General features: G+C 48.9%; 2 protein-coding genes across 5 annotated transcripts in view; one reads left to right on the top strand and one right to left on the bottom strand.

The window, feature by feature from the left end:
* LOC146432811 (uncharacterized) overlaps positions 1–23,812 on the top strand; it is a 211,122-nt gene that overhangs the window by 95,019 nt on the left and 92,291 nt on the right. For all 4 annotated transcript variants that reach the window (XR_014854328.1, XR_014854330.1, XR_014854329.1 and 1 more), the window contains exons 3-4: positions 15,716–15,843; positions 22,664–22,775. Coding sequence is in view for 1 of the 4 variants with exons in the window: in XM_085070843.1 (XP_084926969.1) it covers positions 15,716–15,843; positions 22,664–22,775 (240 nt within the window). In the remaining 3 variants the exon portion in view is untranslated. The remainder of the gene's footprint in view (positions 1–15,715; positions 15,844–22,663; positions 22,776–23,812) is intronic.
* On the bottom strand, positions 10,243–13,489 carry FOXB1 (forkhead box B1). Its single transcript, XM_085070818.1, has 2 exons — positions 13,121–13,489; positions 10,243–12,704 (listed from the first exon to the last, which is right to left on the bottom strand). Exon 2 carries the CDS (start codon positions 12,678–12,680, stop codon positions 11,718–11,720), a length of 963 nt encoding a protein of 320 aa, XP_084926944.1. The 5' UTR covers positions 12,681–12,704; positions 13,121–13,489; the 3' UTR covers positions 10,243–11,717.

Genomic DNA, 23,812 nt, shown 5'->3' with positions numbered 1-23,812 from the left:
AATTGGGGTTTTTTTAAGATAGTTTTGGAGGTAGAGAATATTTCCTAGGCAATCCTAGTGACTACATGGGATTTGGTGGTATTAACAAAATGTGGAAGTTTTATCCTGGTTTGCTGAGGAAGTGAGGCTTATGAGACCATATTTCACGCCTGTTTTCCCCTCTCAAGCCAAGCAATGTTGAATGTTTTGGCCAGCTTCAGTCAAACTTGAAAGGAGGGGAAGTCCTCTTCCTACCAATTGAGTTCCTTAGTTTTTTTAAGTGTTCTCTTAAATGGTTTCTTAAAATATTGACTAGATAGAAAAGACAGGCTCAAATTAGTCCCTGAGGGAAAGCCAGCCTGAACTCAAGCACTGTTCATTGTGTACAGCAGTAACAAGGCAGCCAGCAGTGGGTGCATCTTCTGACAAGTCAGCAGGCAGCTCTGTTCCCTCTGCTCGTGTTGGGTAGGTTATCATCCAGAAATAACAGGGGAGGGCTCTTTGGGCAGGTATAGTTTAGGGAACAAAGGCCATTTTCTGTAGGGAATCAGGTAAATTTATTCCAGTGCTTACACTACAGTGTGCTTTTCAGTACTGCTCTCTGTCAGCCATCCCCACTGAGATCAATGGCAGTTGTATTGTGGACTGAAAGGATAACAGCATAAAGAATGGGCATGTACAATCTTGAAAAGCCTCTGTGTCCAGAGAAAGATCCCTGAGTGCTAGTACTAATACTTCCTTACAGAATTTGCAGAATGAAATCCTAGTGCTGTCCTCACCAAGGGTGTTGGAGAGAGCCTGTAAGAGCAAATTAAAGTTTTCATTGTGTCAGGGCCTGGATGCTGCTAGTTGAAAGAACACTTTACAGCAATATTTTAGCGCATATTTTTCAGACTGTTGATTTTTTCCAATGATTTTGTGTTAATTACACAATGTCAGCAAATGAAAGATGAAATGGAGACATCCAAGAATAGTCTGAATCTTTTGGTTTACACTCTTGTATGTGCTGCTGTGCATTGCTGGCTGCCTTGCAAGGAATAAATAAATAGATGGCACCTTATTGCCCTGACTTTTGAGTTGTCCTCATGGATTGAGAAATGTGATTTTTTTGTTTTTTAAGAAAACAATATTGGTGACATTTTCATGCCCATTTTCTTGAACCTAATGGGCTTGATGCTTTCTGTGCACATAGTAGGTGCTTGCATACATAGCTTGGCAGCACAGGAACTCTGTACATGAACTTGTATTTGGCAGTCTTGCTCTGCAAGACTGAAATGCCACCAGCTCTGTTGGGCTGAAGTAAGGAGCAACAAAGCAGATTTTGGTAGCTTGCTGTAGAGGTTAGTGTTTGTCCAGTCCATTTACTCTAGTTAAAGCAATGTTTTAGGGGGTTTTCCCTCCACCCAGACAATATGAGTCAATCATAATTCCATCCGAGTGAAGAGAAGGTTTAGGCAGAATGAAAAAAATATTTGGACCAAAGAAGTTCCCTCTTTTCAAATTTGCAGTTACTATTTACTAATGTAAAGAGAGAAAGGTTACACTGTATGGTGTAGCATGCTTGGAAGAGTGGAACATTTTCTAAGCCCCAGTGAGAAGCCATGGTTTGGAGCTTCTGAGAGATAAATTAACCTCTCTGAAGTCTTGTGATGCGACTGGTACGTGAGTTACCTGAGCTAACACAAAACAAATGACCAAAACCACTGCCTCAAGGTCTGCAGTGCAAGGGACAGACTTTCCTCTCGTCTGACACTGTGAAGAAATGGACAGGAATGATTTGCATCCCCCACTCCAGGGAGAAAGGCTTTTACCATTGCTGATCTGAGAGATACAAGGAATTCCACCTTATGTCAGGATACTCTGAGGATCCAGGCTTATATAATGATGCTTGCTGTTTTTCTACCAGATCAGTTCCCAGCTTTCCTAAGAGGTATTTCCAGAGCTCAAGTGGATGAATACTGACAGCTTCTGCTTTGTATCCTCAAAAGGATGAAGGAGAAGACAATGCTGAAAATAGTACTTAACTCTGTGCTGTTGACCTCCTACCCAACTGTGCCACATCCACATTCACAGAACCATAACCTCCCTGACTTGCATTGAGAACTAAGGAACGCATTGTTACTGACCCAAATTCATCCCATTGAGTTTCTTTGCAGCGGCATTTGACCCCAAAACTGTCCTTTTAAGCAGTATATCTTTACTTAGGAAAAAAAAAAATCGGAGCTTGATCATGGAGAAACAGTTTGGGGTTGTTTTATTTAGTTGTAGGAACTGGCAAAAGAGAATGCTCAGGAAAATAGAATAAAGTCGAAGGACTTGGGATATTCTGAATAAAAGAAAAAGCAGCACTTAGATATACACAGTCCTTACTGCAAAGGGAGGGCTAACAAGGCATCCAGAGTGCTAGATGTCTCATGTGCTTTCTTCTTTTCTAATGTTCTGGGTGGCTCTGTGATCTGATGGCTGTCAGCTGCTCCGTGGTCTGACAAGGCTTTACTTCTCTTTGGAAATGTATTTTGTTTTATAATTTATGCCTGTGACCAGTTAGGAGGAAAACGCTGTTCTCTGAAATACAACTCGGACACATCAATGCAGATAGAGAAAGAGGAGCACTTTGATAGACTGTGAGTGCTACAGGCAGAGCTGGGTTTATTTTCCAGTGGAGAGCCTTCATCTGAACATGCAATAGGTGCCCCTGGTGATTCCTGTGCAATGACTTCAAAAGACCCTGATCTTGAGCTTATGGAAAAATCTCAGAGTAATGCCAAGCTGATAAAAAGACATATCTTTGTATGTCTTCTGACAGGGAAAAAGGAAAAAAAAAGGAAATAAACCCCTAACCCAAATTCCTCAAAAGCAAGGCTCTGCAAGATGAGCCAGAGCTTTCAAAAGACTTATCCCAAACCATCTTGCAGTAAAGGGATTTATAATATATAACTATATACAGGCAGTATGAAAAGTTGTAATGCCTAACTATGTACAGACAATGGAATTCACTGTTAATTGTCTCTCATTTTGCTCACTGAAGGAGTGAGGAAGAGAACGAGGTGATTTCAGGGCAGTCAGTCCCTGCCCAGCTCCAGCTGGTGGTGTCCATTCTCCACATTGTGCTGCCCAGTGCTGGCTGTGTGGGGGCAGAGCAGGAGTTTCAGCCCTCTTGTGCTTTGCTGCTCCTCTCTGGCCTTGCTGTGTCTCCTGGGTGGACATAACCAGCCCTATGGCTCTGATTTAGCTAAAGCCTCTCTGGATTCCTCACAGGAATTCATCTACTAGCTCTTTTAGTCATACTTTCAGAAGAAAATCCAGTATTAGTAAGACTTTATCAAAGGCTTTACAGTACCTGATGCTTTACATAACAATCCTGGAGAACCTGAATGCTGGAGAATTTCCAGAGATTGATTTGTTGTTAGAAAAGGAGGGAGGGAATGTGTCTGAGGTATTACTGATGAGAAGTGGATAAAGTGGTTTTGATGCAAGAGGAATTGAAAAATTCCTCACCATTGAGAAAGTAGAGTCAAAACACAGAAAAGAGAATTTCTTAAAGCTTTCTAGAGTTTTATCAAAAATATTTAGGACTGTGATTTTGTTAATGTTCAGTAGATTAGCCCACATCTTGAAAAGAACCCTAGCAGCATCCTAAAAGCAGATTATGAGCTGTGCTTTCTTCCTCCAAGAATTCAAAAACAAACAAGACAAAACAACCACCTGGAAAAAAACCAAACAAAAACAACAAAAAATCCAAAAAACCCGAAACACACACACACAAAACCAAACCAAACCAAACCAAACCAAACCAAACAAAACAAAAACCAAACCAAAAACCAAACCCAAAAAAAAAAACCCAACAGCAAAATCCCCCAAACCTTGTTATAGGCAGAGGGGAACATAGGGCCCCATGGTTCGGTCTGGGTTTGGTCCTTCTTTGGCAAGTTCTTTTGCATCTGAGGCAAAAGAAAATGTTTCTGGCTTATGGTCTGAAATCACTGGACTAACAGTTGAAGAAAAAATGAAAAAGGATGTAGACATTTTCCAAAGCTTTCAGATTTGCCCATGGCCACACAGCATTAGGGCACATGCGTACAGCTGTATGTGACTTCCACATCCACTGACTGTGACCCCAAACTGAGAAAAAGATAAATTAGTTACCTAACTAGAAAATCATCTAAATGCTCTGAAAAACCTTGGTAGTGAAACCCTTACTCTATTTAATTCACTGGGAATTTTCTGGGGATTTTTATGCAATTAAATTTTTACCCTGAACCCCACCCTTTTTGTATAACTCATTTGCAAGCATGACTTGGGTGAGCTGTGCTGTAACCAGAGGTCTCTATCCCTGAGAGCTGAGAAAACTCAGCAGTGACAGGGCAAGAAGGAAGGGACAACACTCCCCTCCTGGGGAATTTTCTGTTGTGGAAGTCATGTGTCTTCTTCTGCTGGACACAGTACATGTCATTTTTTGGGAAAAAATACTGGTGCCAGCCTTGCAAATCATGAAGTGATTAAATTATTTTAAATTATAAATTACTTTAAAACCACATCCTTTGGCCAGTGAGGAGAGCAGCTCAGGGTGGTCCAGCTTGTCCCCATGTACATTTGGGAGTGTGTCTGCTTCCCTGGGCCTCCAGATGTACCAAACCCTTATAGGTCTAGCAAACATGAGGAAGCTCTAGCTCAATAAAGAAATGAATATGACTATTAACTTTCTTCAGGTGTAGAAATCATTAAAATCTGCCTTCATGTGTGTTAGATTTCCTCTCTCTCTCTCTCTCTCTGTTAGAGTTCTCACAGATGCAAAACCCAGCAATTTGGAGCCAAATTATGTGTAACAGGGATCAGCCTTCTCTTGATCCTCTTCCCTGTTCTCCAGAGAACTTCCTTAACCTGGAAATTATAAGGGTTAATCATGAAATTATATTCAACAAGGGCTCAAGTGCATTCAGCACCAATTGCAAAGAAACACAAACTGTGGTCTCCTTCAGCAAGCCCATGCAGGCCTGTTCCCATCCTTCTGTGCCTGAGTGGTCTCCTCACTGGTCTGAATAACCCAGCCCTGGGAAAACTAAGGAGAGGCAGGAGCACAGGGAGAGGAGACACAAGCTGTGTGTCCGTGGGTCCAGCACTGCACTGGGAAAGACCCGGGGGAACTGTTTATCTCCCATTAGCCTTCAGGGAGAGATATCTCCAAGGCACAATGCAAAAGCCTTTTAAAGACCCTGGGATGCTGATGGAACCTTTCAGCATCCCAGTACTCTGCTCCCAGGAATACACATCATTAAGATGAAGTGAAAATTTGGTAGTCAGAGCCACAGAGAGAATGCCCATGCAGGAGAGAAATACAGGAAGAGGTGGGAGAAAATCAGATTGTTATATTGCTCAAGTTGGAAAATAATTGCACTTCTGTGGTGTGGAAGAGGTGGGCTTGTAATTGTGTGAAGAAATGGTTGCCATCTGTGGCCAGCAGAGCAGGAGAATTGTCTTCTCTGCTCTGAAATGGGTGCTTTGTCCACCTTGATATTCTGCAGCAGAATATCCTGTGTGACCTAATCTTTAAAGCAGCTATTTTTAGCCAGAGCTGGATGACTTGGTGTGCTTTCACATTCAGGTATTCCAAAAGACAGACTCCGATTTTTGCTTGTTTCATTTGATTTTGTATTTGTTTCATGTTGAATTTGTAATGCAGTGGTGCTGCTGATAGTAGGAATAAATGTGTCCCCTAATTAGTAGCTTAGACCGTTAAAAGATGGAACTAATATGTGGGCCTGTTCAGGAGAACTGCCTTGGGAACAAGAGTTCCCAGATGCTCTGGCAGGAAGCAGCTGTTCTAGAGGTGTTTAAAATTGAGAAGGCACCATAAGCTGTCAAGACCGCGGCTGGTGAGCATATCCAGGAGTAGGACCAGGTCTGTGTTTTGGGCTCAATCCCTCCATCTTTACTGTCTATCCAGTAGCCACTAAAGCAAGCAAGGAGGATGGAATCTGCAACCCCCACAGTGCCTTGACATCATCCCTGGGAAAAATGTCTGCAGGTTAATGTTTGCAAAGAAGCCCAGTACATGCAGGTGGTCTGTGCTGTCTGCAGTAGTTGGGGGCAGTGGAAATGCTGAGCGTTTTCCTGTGGTATAAGATTAGTCTTGGCTGTAATGTCTCTCTAAGGAACTGCTCTAATTAATGCAAAATACTCTACTTACTACTTAATTAATATTGAGGCCCTACGAAATAGTGCAAAATCAAGAGCCTTTATTTAGTAGTGCCTACAGTTGTGGTGTGAGTTAACCTTTCAGACATGTTGGTGTGGCCATGTCAGGCACATGGAAGGGAGCAGAAGGCAGAGGATGCCGAGGTGCTCTGCCCTGCTCTGGCCGCCTCAGCACTGAGGGCCCCAGCAGAGGAAGGGTGGCACATAAGGTACCTTCACGTGGAAAAGCTGCAGAAGGAAGGGCAGGGTCATCTAGGTCGGCATACTGCAGTTGGCACCCTCTGGTCCATCCCTGTGAGAAGAGCAGCTGTGTCTCTGCTGTCCATCGCTCGCTCCCTGTTAGGCACTGGCACGGATGAACGCGGCTGTGCCCCGCGCTGCCATGCGCTGCGATGTGCGGCACGGCCACAGTGCCCGGCCTCGCCTGCGGGCATAGGCAGGGCGAGGCCAGCACTAGGTAAAGCCGAGGGTGTCCCCGCGATGCCGCAGCCGCAGCCCTGGCTCCGTGCAGCGCGGCAGCCCCGGTGAGCGCGGTGCCCGGGGTGTGGCAGCCCCGCTGTGCTCAGAGCCCCGAGCGCGGCAGCCCCGGAGAGCAGCCGGGCAGAGAACACTCTGCCCAAGCGTTTCCAGAAGGGGCTGCGATCCTTAGGGCAAAGGGCCGATCGTCCCTCTTTTCTCTTTGCAAATATAAACGGCACCTCCCAAACTGTACTGTGGCTCTGCTGTATAAATCTGGAACCTTTAAATTTTTTTTGTTGTATTGTATTTTTTTCCAAGCAAGGGTGCCAGTGCAACTCGCCCTGTAGCGCAAAGGGACCCAGAAAGAGAGAGGAAGATAAAATGAATTTAAATTCCAAAGGGGTTTCAGTGCTGGTTTCCTAGTCCCCGAGTCAGCAATGTGTTTGTGAAAATTCAGCCTTTTTGTCTCTCAGAAAAAAAGGGCTAAATCTACATCGGTGGCCCAGTCTAGGTTTGCTATTCTTTGCATTTTCTATTCAAGTGAATGAGAGTGAATGAAGTGGCCTGGGACCCTTTATTTGATCTACTCAATTGCATAAAGTGACAGAATTCTAATATATTTGTTTAATGCTCTTCAATGGGGCTTTCACTTTCTAGCTTGCAAATGAAGCCTCGATCTCCAAAGTTTTGTCCTTTTTTTCTTTCTACCTTTTTTTTTTTCCTGGCAGAGAGACCATATTTCATAACTTGGGCCACGGTTTGAAGTGATTTGAAGAGGAGTTTTAGACTCGAAAAGTGGGAAATAAAGAAACAGATGTGAAGTTATTGTAAATTCTTATAGTGGGCTCTGGGGCTATTGTAAACCCACTGCAGGCGGTCCAAAGCCTCTCTTTTTCATGCTGTAATTGAAACATATTAATTAGATAATTTGTTGTTAGTTTAAAAGAAACAAATACAGCCCCTCCAAGGCTTCACAGCCTCGGTTTCTTTTTGTTAACAAAAACAAAACAAAAAAAAACAACCAACCCACAAAGTGACATTTATATTAAGATTCCGAGATAATTCGGCGCTGAAGTTGATGAAGCTGCTAAGTTTTTTCTCCCTTTCCCAAGGACCACTTTTGAAAAAAGGCTGGCTCATAAAACTCCCTCTCAGGGGTCACCGGGGAGTTCTTTTCTCCCTACCTGGCACAGACCGCCCTTCCCTGCAAGGCGCGGTTCGAGAGAAAATAAATATTCTGAGTGAGAAAGAGCTGGCTGTCTTCAATAGAGGATTCAGTCTTGTGGGGTGGTGTCTTGTCACATGTCGAGGGGAGAGAAAACAAAACAAAACAGAACCACAAAAAAAAAAAAAAAAGGGGGAAAAAAAAGGGAAAAAAATACGCCGCCGAGAAAGGATTCACATACCATGTGCTGACACGAAGCAAACCCCCGAGCCGCCAAGCCCGGCTGGGTTCTCGGGCTTACCTTGCTCTAACCCATCCTCCGCAAAAGAGCTTTTGCCTAGAATGAACGGTGTCTTTGCATTAAGTACGTCTAGCTAATAATGTCTCCCTGGCAAATAAAATTTAAAAAAAAATAATAATCCCCCCGACCCCCCCCCAAATGTCTAAACACTACCGAGAGCTCGGCCGCGGCTGATTCCCTCGCCCCCCTCGCCCCTTCCCTCCGCGCTGTTGTCTGTTGCTGCTCTATTTCAGATCTGTGTTTATTGACATTGGACTTGAGCCATTAGGGAGATTTAACAAGTCAAAGCAGTAAATTCAAGAGACGCGCTGAGCTGAGTATTTGTTTGAAACCAGCATCACAACATTTGGGGGCGCGGGCGGAGATGCGCGGAGGAGCGCGGCGGCCCCGCGGGTTGCGCGCTGGCGGCAGCGGCGCGGGAGAGGGCGCCGAGGCCGGGGGGTCCCCTGGCTTGGGCAGTCTCGGGCAATCGCAGAGATAATGAGGAAAATGGCACTTTAAACGTACGGTGGCGAGTCACACGCTCGAATTATGTAGCGAGAAAGCTACTGCACCTTTTGAAAATGTTTTGCTTTGGGGCATAATCTTTTCAGATCTTTATCTCTGCCGTAACTATATCGCTTGAAAAAAAGACTCTGAAAGTGCAGCTTCATCTTGTTAGTTGAGCTCGCATTTCATCCTTGAGGATTTGTTCTGACTGCTAGATCTTTAAAGAAAAAAGAGAAGGAGAATAAGCGTCCTCGTTGTCTAAAAATGTAGGTCATCGCTTGTTTAGGAAAAGTTTGTCGAGTTATGTGTCCATTGATCTGGTGATAAGTTTTGAATGCTTTCTTTAACTGATCGTGTTGATATAATCGTGGGTTGGACTTGATGAATGAGTTCAGTTGTCCCCCATCTGACAAGCTTTAGCAGCTTCATGCATTTTAATCAGCCCAATGATTCATGTATTTTCCACCTTTTTTCTGTGTGTGGGATCCGTTCTTTAAAAAAAAAAATAGTCGCAACTGGATTAATTGCCCTCTGCATTAATCTAAAAACTTTTGCAAAGACCTTTTGGTATGTAGTAAGGAAATGGGGATGTCGCTTACTGTGTTTGTGGTCCAGAAATTCAGAGAGAGATCAGTCAGAGACAAAACCTCTGTAACATCACTGCCGTAGAATTCGTGAATCCTGTCCCTTCATTAGAATACAATGTCGTTTTCTTGCTAGTGGGCACTTCAGCATGTGGTTATCTGGTAACTGTGCTCGCAGACTACCCTATCTCCAAGGCACTTATTTACTCATTTCACTAGAATGCTTCTATAATTTTCAACAGTTGCAGAACCCTTGTAAAATCCCTAGCAGATTTGGAGAACTCCCCTAGAAAGTGCCCAGAACCCATTTTCATTGTAACTACTTTGCCCTTACTTTTTGAAAGGGACTGTATATTGAATTACAGAAAACCGGGTACAATTGTGTCACACTTTGCAAACTACCGGTTTTGGAAAGTGTTGATCAATAGGGATGGGATGGAGAAATTCTAGCAATGGTTGGACTAACTTGTGCTTGAGGAGGTTTAAATGCCAGGTAAAATGCTACAATAGCTCATTTTTACTCAAAAAAGATTTCGTGATAACACTTGTAAGAAAAATCACCGCTGACAAAAATTCAGTGTTCTCAGTTGTAAAAAAGTAACTAATTCTTTAAAGATTTTTTAATGTTTGCTCTGTATTGCAGAAGATCACTAATTTTTACTCTTTTTAGAGTAAATGTAACTGGGAGTAAGTAGGTGATGAGTATACATACACCCAGGCGTGAATGTAATGCATGTTTGTATTTGGTTTAAGCGTATAGGGCACAAATGCAGATGTGTGTGTGTATGCACAGATGTACAGATATATAGTTATAAACCCCACAGAATGCACTCTCCCTTTGGTAAATCAGAGATATCAACAATTTCATCTAAGAAGTTGTGGTAAGTTAATAACTATATTTATAGTAACCTTGAGTGAAAAGGCTGTTTAGATTATCTAAATATTGGAATAACACTATTCCTTCATCATGAACTAATGTTTTTACTTTTCCTGTGTAAACTCTTTAAAAAGACAAATAAGAAACTAAATCTGCATTTACATATTTTAATGAGAAAATATTATTTGGACGACTAGGTTCATAATTTAACGTAGACACTTTTTAACCTTTTAACTTTTTAACCACATGCTGGGAACAAGAACACCAATATTTAAAATGCCATGCTTATTCTGTACAGGAAAAAAAAAGTTAAAAAGAAATGTCCTTACAGTTTCAATAGACATTAATGCTGTTTGGAGGGGGTGTTCTTTTTTTTTCTTAACTTAAGCAGTTCACAACAGAACAACAGTTCGGTTTCCAGCAAACTACCTAAAACTAGAAAGGAGTATATCAAACAAAAGTGCATTTTACACATTTTATAATCATTCATATGCACAAACATTTACAGTTTCCCTAGCCCCCTCTCTCTTGTCTGCAAAGCTCCAGCAGAAATCAGGATGACCTCCACAGTTTGTACCTGCTGTTGTATTACTTTTCCACATTTTATCAGTGACTTCAGCAGCTTTTCTTTAAGCTATGTCGGGTCGTGTGCTTGGTAACAGGTTTATTTTAATTAAAATTATTGTTGTTGTTTGTTTTTAAGCTATGAAATAAATAGCTACAAAATTTTAAAAATAACAACAACCAAAAAAACCAACAACAAAGAAAACCTCAGCTCCCCAAACCTTCGGGTTAATCAGAAGTTAACAGACAAGTCAACTCCTCCTTCTCTTTCACCTGAAAACTACAGTAAACATCCACGTTACAACAGGTACTGCAAAAAGGACCTCATCTGATTTACAGTACAGATGCAAGTTCAGTATTTACATTAGAACAGGCGCTTTGTAAACATGATAGTTGTGGCGAGAGGGGCCCGGCGCGGTTCCGTTCTGCGGCTCCCGCTCCGCGCCGCCCCCGCCGCTCCCTCACCTGCGGGCCGCTCCTGCTCGGGGCCTCAGCCCGGCCCCGCCGAAGCCCTGCCCGCGGCGGAACAACGGGACACGCACCCACACAAAGGACACCGAGCACTGCCCGGCGTTTCCAGGATCCAAGCCTTTGCTGCTTGGAGGCTGGAAACGCCGCTGCTCTCATGCGGTGACACGGCAGCCATCCTTGTTTATGGTACTAAAGATCGGTCCTGTATAAACCCCTGCTTTTCCCCAGACAAAGGAAGGGAAAGAGGCATCGCCGAGCCAGGCTTGCCTGGTCGCCGACAAATCGAAGATGCCTGAAGTACTTTTGGAAAACTAGCGATGCAAGTGGCAGTTCCTACCGGGCGGGAGGGGGCGGGCCGGGCCGGTTCCTTTCGCCTCAGAAGAACGGAAAACAAAGTTCAGAACCAGGGGAGAAGCCGAGCCACGAGGGAGGGCTCGGCTGAAGGGGCGAAGCGGAAAGGGAGCTCACGCGAACGGCAAACCTCAGTTTCCCGCGGGGAGTTGTCTCTGCTTTCGAGGAAAAGAGTAGAGAGGAGAGGGGAAAGAAGAGGAAGGAGGGAGAGAAGGAGAGGGAGGAGAGCTCCGAGGAAACTTTGGGAGAAGGGGACTGCAGCGTCCGTGCAGGCGGCCCGGGTCAGTGCACCGCCACGGAGTGCAGGGCGGGCGCCGGGCTGGTGAGAGTCTCGCTGGGGGTGGCCGGGCTGCTTTGGCTGGTGGCCGTCTGCGAGGACGTGGGGCTGAGGGAGGGCGGCGAGTTCGAGAGGATGGTGGGGATGGGCGCGGGCAGGGCGGGCAGGGCCGGCACCGCGGCAGGGGTAGGCTTGATGGGGACGGGGATGGCTGGCAAAGTCTGCCCCCCATGGCAGAGCGGTTTGATGGGCACGCCGTAGGCGCCGTACTCGCTGCTGGCCATGGAGATGGGGGTGGCGGTGTCGATCATGCCGGAGCTGTACATGTGGGGCCAGCCCGTGCCAATGGAGCTGCCCACCGTAGTCAACTGATTGGGGAGGGGGTAGGCGGCCGGCATGGGCTGCATCGTGGAAAAGGCGAGGCCCCCGGGCATCTTATATTCTCTGGCGATGATGTTCTCGATGGCGAAGGGGTGTTTGAAGCTGGAGGGCTGGGACACGCCGAGGTTGTACGTGGACATCTGGGGCAGGTGGGTGCCGGTGGCCGCAAGGGCGCTGAGCCGCAGCTTCGCTTGCTGCTGCAGGTACTGCGCCGCGTCCGCCGGCTTGCTGGGGGCCAGGTGGTCCGACTTGACCACCTTGAAGCGCTTGCGGCGGCGCAGGAAGCTGCCGTTCTCGAACATGTCCCCGCAGCTGGGGTGCAGCGCCCAGAAGCTGCCCTTGCCCGGCTGGTCGGGGCGGCGCGGGATCTTGATGAAGCAGTCGTTGAAGGAGAGGTTGTGGCGGAGGGAGTTCTGCCAGCGCTGTGTGTTCTCCCGGTAGTAGGGGAAGCGGTCCATGATGAACTTGTAGATCTCGCTCAGGGGCAGCATCTTCTCCGGGGAGCTCTGGATCGCCATGGCGGTCAGCGAGATGTAGGAGTAGGGAGGCTTCTGATCACTGTAAGTGTTTCTGCCCGGGCGAGGCATCTTCGCTAGGCGACCCGCGGAGATCTGCAGAAGGGCAGCGACAAGGGGAGGGGGGCGGGAGGAGGGGGTAGACGGGTGAGACCGAGAGGATTTGCACGGACACCCAGTCGGGTCAGCCGGTGGATCTGGGGCCGGGCTGGAGAAAGAAGGGCACAGGGAAGGGGGACGGTGGATCTCAGCCCTCGGAAGGGGGCGGCGGGGCTGGAGGGACGCGGATGAGGGCAGAAGAAAACAGCCCGGAGCCCTGTGCCGCCGGAGGGGGAAAAGCGATGTGCCTCTCCCAGCTCTGGCCTCCCTCAGCCTGGCCTTCCCGCAGCAGCCCGCGTCCGTAAAGTTACTCTAGTGATAGCTCTGTCTTCTGGTCTCGGCGCGGAGAAGGGGACCCCGTCCCCTCCCCTCGTCTCCCACCCAACTCCATGCCAGCCCCTGCATATGCCGACCTTAAAGTTGCTGCAAGTTGACAGTCCGCATCCGGGACGCAGCTGGGAGTCCGGACTCTTTCCCACCCCGCTCCTCCGGCGTGTCTCTCGCTCCTTTCGCGGCCACGCTGCTCCGGTTTAGTCCTGAGGAGGCAGCGAGCTGGCTTGGTTTTGGGAATCCTCTTGTACACCCCTCCCTTCGCCTCCGCGGGCTGAATCAGCTTCTTTTACACCACCGGCAGCTGGACTGTAGCAGAGGCTTGTTTGCTTCTCTGCAACGGCGATGAGCTAAGTAGTTGCCTCCATGTCCTTCCTCTAACCATCTGATAGTTTTATGTGGTGACATGAGCAGAAAAGACCCCTGTAGAGGCGCTTCATTAATGTGCCACTTCTTTGCTATCATATGACAATCGCCTTGGGAGCAGGGGGAGGGGAGAGGGGAGGAGGGGGCTGGAGAGAAAGGCATAATCTGGTTTCATTTACACCTATTTACATGGACACCTTGGGCCAATGGGAATCATTTCCATTTGAAGACAAGGCGAGGGGTGAAAAGGCTCCGCCAGCGGAATTGCAGTGCGATGGTACCCGGTGGCTGGGGGTGGGGGGGAAGGTATGCACTAACCTCTCTGTGGACTTTGCAGGAAGCTTAGTCTGCAATTCACACTTACAAATGGAGGTACTGAGCAGTGGGATGTTTGACATGGAAATTGCTTGGCTGTGGTATTCTGTTTGTTCTGCATTGTTATCTGATTTGTATTGTTGGCTAACTTAAGGCGAGCCTTTTTCCCTGTAACGAGAGACTTTCTCTTTGCCAAATCCGCTCTCCCCGAGCGAAGGTTCTTTCGAGGAGCGGTAAGATCGGGGCTCCTCGGTAGCCGCCCCGGGAAGTTACTCTCCCCCCCGCCCTCCCACCCCGCCCGAGCCCGTGCAGCACCGCTGCTCTAGTTCCGCGGACCTGTTGGTGTAAAGCCGTGGGAGTTGCTCTAAAAACACCAGAGCGAACGGGCTGCTGGCCGTGGCGCAGCCCCGGTGTGCTCGGTAACGAGCTGCCCTCCACGCCGCTGCTCTGCTCTGCCCTGGGGCCGGGGAGGATCCGCTTGTGCGCCCTCCGGCCGGCCGGCCTCGAGGTTGGGGGGTCCCGCAGAGCTGGTCTGGGCTAATGGGTCCGTGTCAGCCGTCACTGTGCTGCACATCGTCAACTTGACGCCTTCTGTGGGATTTGCGTGATGTGTCTCAGACTGTTCGCCTGCCTGTGTGCTTCTCGGCGCGCACTTGCGTGTGTGGGAGCAGGCAGGATGCGTAACACCCGAGTTGCGGCTCTCTCTGGTGCACCGTACTCCCTCCTCCCCAGGAACCAAGGCCCCATCCTGGAACCGCAGCCCAGACGAGCAACTCACTGCCAGCCTTGTGTCCTGGGGGGAGGATCAGGCCCGGAAGGTCCCTGGCTTGCCCTGGAACAGGAGGGAAGTTTGTATGATGTGTATTCCCGAGGCTGCAGTGCATCCTGTCACCCTAGAGCCAGAACTGAAGATTGTCTCAGGAGCTGCGAGCCCTGGGAGGAATAGTCTTTGTGGTGAATACACATCAACTCCATTAACAGTATTTTCGGAGTCGGTCAATAACTCACCAAAACATAACTTAAACACGATGAATTTAGGAGATTAAACAATTTCATTAATATTGAAATGGCTGCTGAGGCTGAGCGCGCGCGCTTGAAATGCAAGCGCACGTTTCTCAATATTAACAGAAGTACTTGAAAAGAAGAATAATGTCACCTTCTTAATTCAGCAAAAATAGCCGGGCTGGGGGGAGGGAGCGCGGCAGCGGCTCTGTGCAGCGCGGCTGCTGCGAGACGGGCTCTGCGAGAGCCTTGGCGTCTTCTCGGAGGGACGATCCCCATCAAGCAGGGCTCCCTCAAACCTGGCAGGAACCTCAAAACGCATTTCACACTGCGACCAGCGCCGACCTCGTGTGTGCTTCCCTCGTCCCAGCCCGGCTGCCCTCGGTCCCACCTAATCCCTCTCTCTCGGGGCAGGATGTCGTTTAGAGAATAATGAGCAAATAATTGTGTTTCTAGGAATCCGAGAAGCCGGCCGGCCCCGCGCTGCGAGCTAACGAGCCCTTTTGGGGGGAAGGCATGGCTCTGCCCCTTGCAGAGAAGGGCCCGGGAGTGTTTGTGCTGTTCAGAGCCCGAGAGCTGCCTTGTTCAGTTAACCGGCTCTGGGATGCTTCATCCAACAGGGCAGGGCAGGAAGGCAACCTCCAAAATTTTTTTTTGGGAGGGGGTAAGGGATGATGAGACGATGGACATTTGCTAGAGAGTAGGAAAGACAATACTCTTGTATGTCTGGAGAGATTCCTCCCAGCATCCCCTAGGACACCGGACAGAAGGCTTCTATTTTTGCATTGAGAGACCCCAAATATGTGGGTGTAAGGGACACTTCCCTCCCTCCCTTCCTCCCACACACACAAACACAGAGATCTCCCCCGTCCCCAACTTCTAACACCCCCTAGTTCAGGTTTTGTCTCTCAGCCCAAGTTCGCTCCTGGGATGTCTATCAAAAAGACAGCTCAGAAAATTCACAAACTGACAAATACTTTTCTTCTTTTTGCCAGTACCTTTTCTTTTCGAAGAAAGAAAACCCCAAACCAAACAAACCACTGACGGAAAAAGGAACCTGCGAGCTGTAAAGTTAAAGGAAAGTCGACTTCCGTTGTCATTTGCTACTCCGAGTGCAAACGAGGTATGGCTGTAAGGCGCCCGATTTTTTTCCCTTTTTTTTTTTTTTTTTTTTTTTTTCTCCATTGCAAAGGAATGTGTGAGCGGAGGGGTAGGGCAGGCAAAGTCATCCCAGTAGTTGATACCCAAAGTTTCACCTCGTGCTAAGCACGCAACAGATGATAGTCTTGGGTAATATAGGATTTAAATGTAACTTGTAGCATTTGCCTTTTACTTTGAAAGTCAACATTAGGGAGGAGGAGAAGGTGAAAGTGAATCCGAATCCATTGTGTGGAAACACAAAACAAATAGACGTTTTTCTGAAGTCTAATTCAAATAAGGAGCTCAGAGGAAGTGTTGCGAAAACTGTATAAAATACACATAAGTCAATTATATCAATGTGCAAACCCAATGGAAATCTATTTCGTGCAAGAGCCATTCAGCCCTTGCATGGAGCCCATCATGGACCACCTTTCTGCATGGAAGGTTTGCAATAGCCCCCTTTCCCACAAGCAAGACCACACACGTTTACAGATTTGGTAATAATTTATGCTAATTTTCCTCCATAAATCCACAATTCGCCTCAGTGGCAAGCGGGGCTGTTGAGAGAGGAAAAGGAGGCAGAAAAGTGACAAACACAATATTGATTTTGAATCCGTGTGGCTGCAAGCAGGTGTGCAGCTTTGCAGAGGGGAGGAGTGGGAGAGGGCCTGTGGGGGGAAGCCAAGAAGTTTTCCAAGGATAAAAAAATCCACCCGGTGTGAGAGAATAGCTCACAACCTTGTTAATATTTACAAACCAGTTGGGAGAAAAGAGAAGGGTGGGGGGAAGTACCAGCTTCTTAGGGTTTCCTAGGCTGCAAAACACAATGCCAGGCTCTGAGCAAGCTTCCCCCGTTTTGGAAAGTCAACTCCAGGCTGCTGGTTGTGGCCGCGTTTCGGCTAAGCCTAGCCTTTTTTTTTTTTTTTTTTTCCCTTTTCTTTTTTTTTTTTTTTTTTTTTTTTTTTTTTTTGGTAACGGTTCTGCTTCTTTTGCTTCTTGGGGGCCGAGAGGGAGAAGGAAACTGAGATATTTAGGGTCTCCTGATTTTCTGTGTGCTTGAATTCCCGGTGCGGTTTCCCGAAGAGCTGCGGCCGCTCTGGGAACGGCGGGGCTTTGTCCCACCCCACATTCTTCACCAAATCTGCCACTTTGGCGTGAAAGTACTTAGCGCCCTTTCAAAAGGATTTTGTTCCTTTCCCAATGAGCACTAAACAAACTCCCCCTGCCTGTCAAGGCTGGACTGAGAACTGCTCCCCAAACCTGTATTCCTGATAGCTTGGGATGTGCAGTGCGTTTTGTTCCCGGGGGGGCCGGGCCAGGCTGCGCCCCTCAGGACCCGGAGCTCCCAGCGCTGGGCAGCGCGCTCGGCCGCCCCTGCCCTGCCACCGCCCGCTCGCTCCTCGCTGCTGTCACCCTCCTTAGAGCCGGCTGCCCGAACGCGCTGTCCTCGGCAGCCCCGTCGGGGATTCCAAACGCCGCCAGCCCGAGCCGGCACTTGGCCCGCTGCGCCACCACCGGCCTGCACCCCAGGACGGCCGGTGCCCCGTGTGCCGAACTCATCGCTATCGGGCCTCGGCCCCGGGACCCGGGCAGCCGTTTCGCCCCTGTCCAGCGCGCAGAGAGCCCGCGCTGGGACCACCCGAAATCCTTAATCCCGAGAGGAGGCTGTTGTTCCCGCTCATGGCTCCCGGGGCTGTCCCGCAGCACCTGGTTCCTGACCAGAGCCGGTTTCCCGGGAGAGCTCTTTTCCCTCTGCCGCCGGCGGTAAATCCACGCGCGGGTAAGCGCAGCACCTCAGCCTCCCCTCCCTCCACATGCCCAAGACCTCCCTAGGACGGCTCCGAGGAGCGCCAGGGTTACACCGGGTGCCGTGAGCCCGGGCTGGGCACGCAGAGCTGCCCCCGCTGTGCCTCTCTCCACGCCCCTCGTCTCCAGCACCTGCCCCGCCTGGGCTGTGAGCGTTCCCCTCTCCGCGGGGCCGCGCAGGTGTGCGCCGGGGCCGCGGGCTCGGGCAGAGCATCAGCCGTGACTCCCCAGCGTTTTGTTAAGTACTGTGCTGCTAGCGCAGATTGCAGCTTGAGTCTCGACGTTATTGCCCTAAGAGCCTGTCTTTGTGGTAAACTTCCCTCGCCTTCCCGGAGGTGCTGGAGTATTTATCTACGCGTTTGGGATTTGTTGGTTTGTTTATTTATTTATTTGGAGAAGTATCAGGGGAGGCCTCGCAAACTTTTTCTTTTTAATCTTCCCTTTTAAACAAATGTCGCATTTCAAGCTGCCCTCTCTTCTCCTTTTCACATTGTAGGAAATATTGAAAATGCCACCTTAGTATTGAAGGGATTAACTTGCTTTTCTCCCAGCCGCTAACTCTGGTGTAAAGGGAGCAGTAGATCAACTGTATAATGTGTGCACTGTTTGGTCATTTGTACAAGCAGAACAAAGGTTGAGCTAAGCCAAATTGCATTGCACTTGTGAACCGAGTCCCAATTTGAAGTATCTTTTACAGCAGGGGGAATGAGAACAATTTCGTGTATGTCTAAAAGGGAATAACAAAGCCACTTTCTAGAGCATCTCAAAGTGAAGTAGTGAGGCGTGACATTCCCAGGGTGAGGAGGGACAAAGGCAGGGTCAGGGGGATGAAAAAGGGAATCAAACAGCCACTTTCACATGTCTGCCCTCAACTGCTGCACCTCTCCATAATAGGAAACAACTGTTGTAAAAAGGGGGATTGCTCCCATTCATTCAAAATAGCAAATGATAGCTAAACAACATTGTCAAAACTGAATCAACTTCTGTGCAGTACCACCCAGAAAAAGGTATTGTGTTTTGGTTAATAGCTGGGTGGAGCAAACTTGATTTTCCTTTTTCTTTCTTCTCTTTCTTTCTTTTCTTTCTCTCTCTGTCTTCCCCCCCCCCCCAAGGATTCTTCTTTCCAGATCCATCCGTTTCATAAACTTTATTTTTTATCATGAACCTTTTTTTTTACAAGACATGATCAGCCCATTCAGGCTTTCTCCCAAAGTCTGCTCTTGGTGTTCCGTGCAAAACCAGAAAGAAAGAAAAATTAGGCTGAGTCCGGTTCTCTCTTCAGTCAGAACGGCTGTTCAAAATCCATAAGCAATGCATATCTTTCTTGAAATGCACGTGCGTGTAGCCCGGCAAAACCACCTTTAAATGACTAAGTTATTACTTAGCCAAACATTGTGAAATGGTTTTTATGACAATTGACGATGATTTTAAATTGCATATCCACAAGAATAATGGCGCGCACGTTACGGTTATTTCCCCTCTTTAAAAGCAAAGGTAATAACCGCTCGCGGAATTCAGGCTTGGGCAAACTTTTTCCTGCATTGTGTGAAGTCTTTAACGAGCCAGGCTTTAATTAGGGTCAGAACTTTGAATGCTCGTGTTTTTCTCTCTGTTGGCGGGGGGCATGTTTGCAAACAGATCCGTAAGTTGCCGCCGCGAAGCCGCAGCGCGGTGGGGGGGTGTGGTGTGACTGTGTGGGCGCCGGGGCTCTGCGCTTTCCCTTCCTGCCGCAGCGCCCCCTCCCCGCGCCGCCCCCCGCCCTGCTGCCACCCACCAAGCTGCCCAGGGACCGGGAACACAATTCCCGAGCGTGGGGCTCCCCGCCCCCGCGGCCCGGCCGGGCCCCGCTCCTCGGCGGGACGGGACAGGACAGCACGGCCCGCCAGAGCCCCCCCGGCGCTCGCACCTGCGAGGTGCGGCTCTGTCCCACGGGGAAGGGGCAGCGCTTCTCGGCCACGCCGAGTGGCCGCAAAAGCAGAGGGGCTGCCCGCCCCTCCCCGTGCTGCCGGCTGGGCTCAGCGCCCACCCTGCAATGAGAGGGATCCGCAGGGCCGGCTCGAGGCTGCGAGCGCTGCGGGAGGCGACTGGGCGGTGGAGCGCTCCGTACGCTCGGGGCCCGTGCAGCGGGGCGGGAGGGCAGGGCGGGACGGTGACAGGGCAGCTTGGCGGCTGCAGGCGAAGCGCTGGTTGCGTTTCCCGAGCCCAGCGGCTTCCATAGCTTCCTTACATCTGTTGACATCCTCCGCCCGCCTCAGCTCCCGGCCGCTGTACTCAAGACGCGAGCAAAGCTCCCGTCTTCCCATCAACCCTCAGCTCTGCAGCAAAAACCATATTAACCTTCTTTAATATTTCATTCCTGGAAGAGATTCTTTGGATCTAACTTTAGAAAATATTTCCCCGCAGCGATTTCTTCCCATATATTTTTTCTCCGTATTTATTATCGAGAGATGTGGTAGTCATACAGCATTCAACCAGCTAAAGAGGATAGAATTTGATAGAGGATTTTTTCCCTTTTGGCGAGGAACGATTTTACGTGGGAATAAAAGGCATGGGGAATGGCAGAGCTTTTTTAGCTCTGAGAGCGAGATGTCTGCTCTGTCATACAGAGGAAAGCCCTTTCGTATTTCTTCTACTAGGAAGTATTTCCGTCTAAGTTCGCTCTCTCTTGAGCCGCGACCTGTAATACCCTTGCTCTGTATTTTGAGTGACAGCAGTTTCAGTCGGCACGGCCGTTTTCTCGTCAAGGTAGAATTACACTTGCAAGAAGCGCCCCCGGTAGCCGAAGGGAACCGGGGCCGGCGCTGAGCCCCGCGGACCTGTTGGCAGCCCCGTGCGGAACTGCGCGGAGCCGGGCGGAGCTGCCTGGGTAAACTGCTTGTGTATTTCACATTATCATCCCGCTATCTGCAGGCAATGTAGATTTTCTAAAGATCTAATGAATAAACAACCAGCAAGTGCTGGCGGTGTAATTTACATTGTTAATGCCTACATGTGTATAATAAATATGCATTTGTATGTCTTCAAATAAACTCTTTTTAGTTTCTAACCTGTGGTGATTTTTTTAAAAGCTGTCTTTTTCAAGAAACCAATTTTCCTTTTCGTTTCCTGAGCTGGTAGGGAAGGAAAAAACCTAGCAAAGCGCTTCACATCTGCTTTTCAGTGACTGCGAGGGGTGCGCGGGCCCGGGCGCTGCCTGCCCGCCGCAGTGAGCCCCGGGGCGCGCCGGGCGCAGCTACCGCCCGATCCCCCGGCGCGGGATGGAGGCCGCGGCCAGGCAGCGGCAGGCACTCATTCCTCACTGCAACTTGCCACGCTTTTAACAGCAGAACAATTTAAATGTACAATATTAGCTCACAGTATTAGTCTGGAGGTGCAAAGAACAATCCATTCAGAGACTGAGCTTCAAAGGCACCGGATTCCCCTCAAGGAAAAGTTTACAAATGTGGCTGCTCCCTCCCTCCTTCCCGGCCTCCCCCTCCTCCCCTCCCTCGCCGGAGACAAACGGTTTTCCCCGAACGCTTCTGTAGAGGGCATCCCTGACCAGATTTCTCCCACCTCGCCGTGCGAAGCCCTCTCCCCCCGCTCTGAACTGCGGAGCGCGGTTACTCCGTGCGCGGCCCCGCCGCCCTCGAACGGGCTCCGCGCCGCCCTCGCGGGTCGCGCTCTGGCAGCGGTGGTTGAAGGCGAAACTCTCGCTTTCAGATCTTCAGGCTGAAAAGCCTGGCGCTTCTAAGCCCCTGCTGACTTCACCTTGGGAGGGATAAAGATTTTCTTCTCATTTTTCGCTACAAACCAGGTGCCACTTTCTTACACCGCTTGATGGCAAATGTCTCGTCTTCAGCGAGCTGGATCTGGCATACATTATTTTAATTAAGTCTATGGCGATTTACTTTCCTCTGAGATCCATTCCACGGTGCAATTAGGAACGTATTGGTGCTAGCACATATGAATATTCAGGAGAGTGTCAATTAATTAGCAGACAGAGGAATCTCATTATGGTGCTCAAAACCCTTTTAGTGCTAAGCAGAATTAAGGGGGCATTTGCCAATGTGCTGGATTAGTGAATATTTTACTGCGCGCTCATTTAACTTCATTATCATAGCACTTACGCTACTCTCTGATTTTATTAATTAAATTGCTCATTAATTTATCCAGAAAGGGGGATAAAAAGTTTTATGACGCCACAGCACTCGCGTAGACGCCCCAAAGAGCGAAGTGCCGCCCTGCCGCTCGGCAGGAAAGCGTTTCCCCGGGGCCGGCGGGAGCCGGGCAGCGGCAGCGCATCCGCCCCACGCGCGGAGTCCTGCGCCCCTCAGCCAGGTGCATTTTTATCTCCCTTCACCCCAGAGATAAGTGTAATGCGGCAATTAGTGCCTCTGCAGCAAAGGGAAAAAGGGTATCGCTGGGAATTTGAAGCGTAGACTACGGGTTTCATCTCTTTTTCTACTTAAATCTTTTCTCAGCGTCTGGGGAGCGGGAAAGCCCACGATGCGATTAACCCCTTAATCTCTGCTCTGAAAAAAAACAGCAGAAAGAAGAGGCATGATCTCATCTTTCCTAGTATTATGGACAAAATCTAACGGGATCACTTTCCGACCGAGACAGAAGCGTAACCTGAACGCTTTGCTGGGGAGGAGCGCGAGTGCTTCCTGAGGCCAGGAGCAGCCAAGCGCAGGGCGCGCTGGTAGCGGGCTCGCAGTTTCTCAGCGCAAGCGGGAGAACTGCGAACATCAGAAGCCAGCGATCAGGATTACGCTCATTTTCCAGTTAGGCAATACTTCAATTCTCATAATTTTTCCGAGGAGCATTGTATTAAGAGCAGCTATTTAAAAAAAAATGTCCGTGGGATATTGTGCTTTGCAAAAAACAAACAAAAATTCCCTCAGAAATGTTTAATATTAAATATTAATCGGATTTAAATTCAATAGCCGTATCTTGCGACAGTTATAGATGTGCGGGAAGCTATAGATAATCAGCCCTTGTGCATCTTCACACAGGAGGGATCGACCCGGTGTCAGCAGAGAATCCGCAGAGGAAAGGGAGACCGATGGAAATGTGTTTTAAAAGTCACCTCCATTTCAACACCGAGCGCGGAATTTGCCCAAAAAGGTTAGAAAGACAAATATTAAATCTGCCTTCACAAAGGGAGCCGCTAAATAGATCCGAAATTAATATGCATGTAAAATTAATTAGCTGCATTTCACGACATCAAAATAAGTACCTGGGAAACAAGAACACCTTCTGGGCATTTGGCACCATATGCTAGAATTACAGTTAATTGACTAATTACATAAATTAGGCATTAATTTTACAACAGATCAAGTATAAAAGATATCTCAATTAATTGTGGAGGGAGAAGGAGGAGGTTAAAGGGGAGGCTGGCCGTCCGGCCGGGCGCTGCGGGCAGGGAGCGCGGCCGGAGCGCCGCCAACTTGGGGCGGTCGTTAGCGCGCGGAGCCAGCCAGCCGCGCTCATTAGAATCAATTACACAGCCGAGATTGATTAGCGCGTGTCAGGGCGCGGCGGCCCCGCCGAGAGCAGCCGGGAGCCGCCCAGACCACGGTACGGCCCGGGAGCGGGATGCGCTCTCTCTGCACTGCCCGCTCCCTTCAGGGGAGCTTCCTGCCCTCTCCTGCACCCTTGAGTATTTTATTCGGGGAAGAAAACTGAGGTTTGTGGAGAAAAGGTGCAGGGCTGGGGTGTTTTCCAGTGAAGTTAGTCAGATTTTCCTGTTACTTTGCTACAGTGTGATCAAGTTTCAAATGATATTAACAGTTCTAGGTAGCCAGAGCTGTGGCACAGTTTTGGTGCCTCAGAGGTGTGAGGGGATGTTCTTCATAGGCCCAGCACCCTGGGGCCTCCTCACCTGTTAGAGAGGCTACCTAACAAGATTCCTTCCTCCTCAGAAGAAAAGGAGTGTCCAATTTGTACCTGACTGTACCCAAAAAGGTGTCAGACTATCTGCAGTTTGCTTTGTAGCTTTCAGTTTAAGCATGAGGGAGGCTGTGTTAAAATTCAGGAAGGACTTTTAGCTAATGGGAATACTTACACCTTACAAGCTTAAAATGGAAAAAATTCAAACCAGTATGGGAGACTCAGGGACTGATAAAAGCCCTGCTCATGTAGCAGGTAGTGGAAAGATTATC

The sequence above is a fragment of the Lichenostomus cassidix genome, chromosome 10, assembly GCF_008360975.1.
Source record: "Lichenostomus cassidix isolate B80296 chromosome 10, HeHo_3.0, whole genome shotgun sequence".
NCBI lineage: Eukaryota > Metazoa > Chordata > Aves > Passeriformes > Meliphagidae > Lichenostomus > Lichenostomus cassidix.
This window is presented reverse-complemented; position numbering and strand designations above follow the sequence as displayed.

Coding starts and splice junctions, on each gene's coding strand:
- FOXB1 (XM_085070818.1), bottom strand. CDS start 12,680: ATGCCTCGCCCGGGCAGAAACACTTACAGTGATCAGAAGCCTCCCTAC.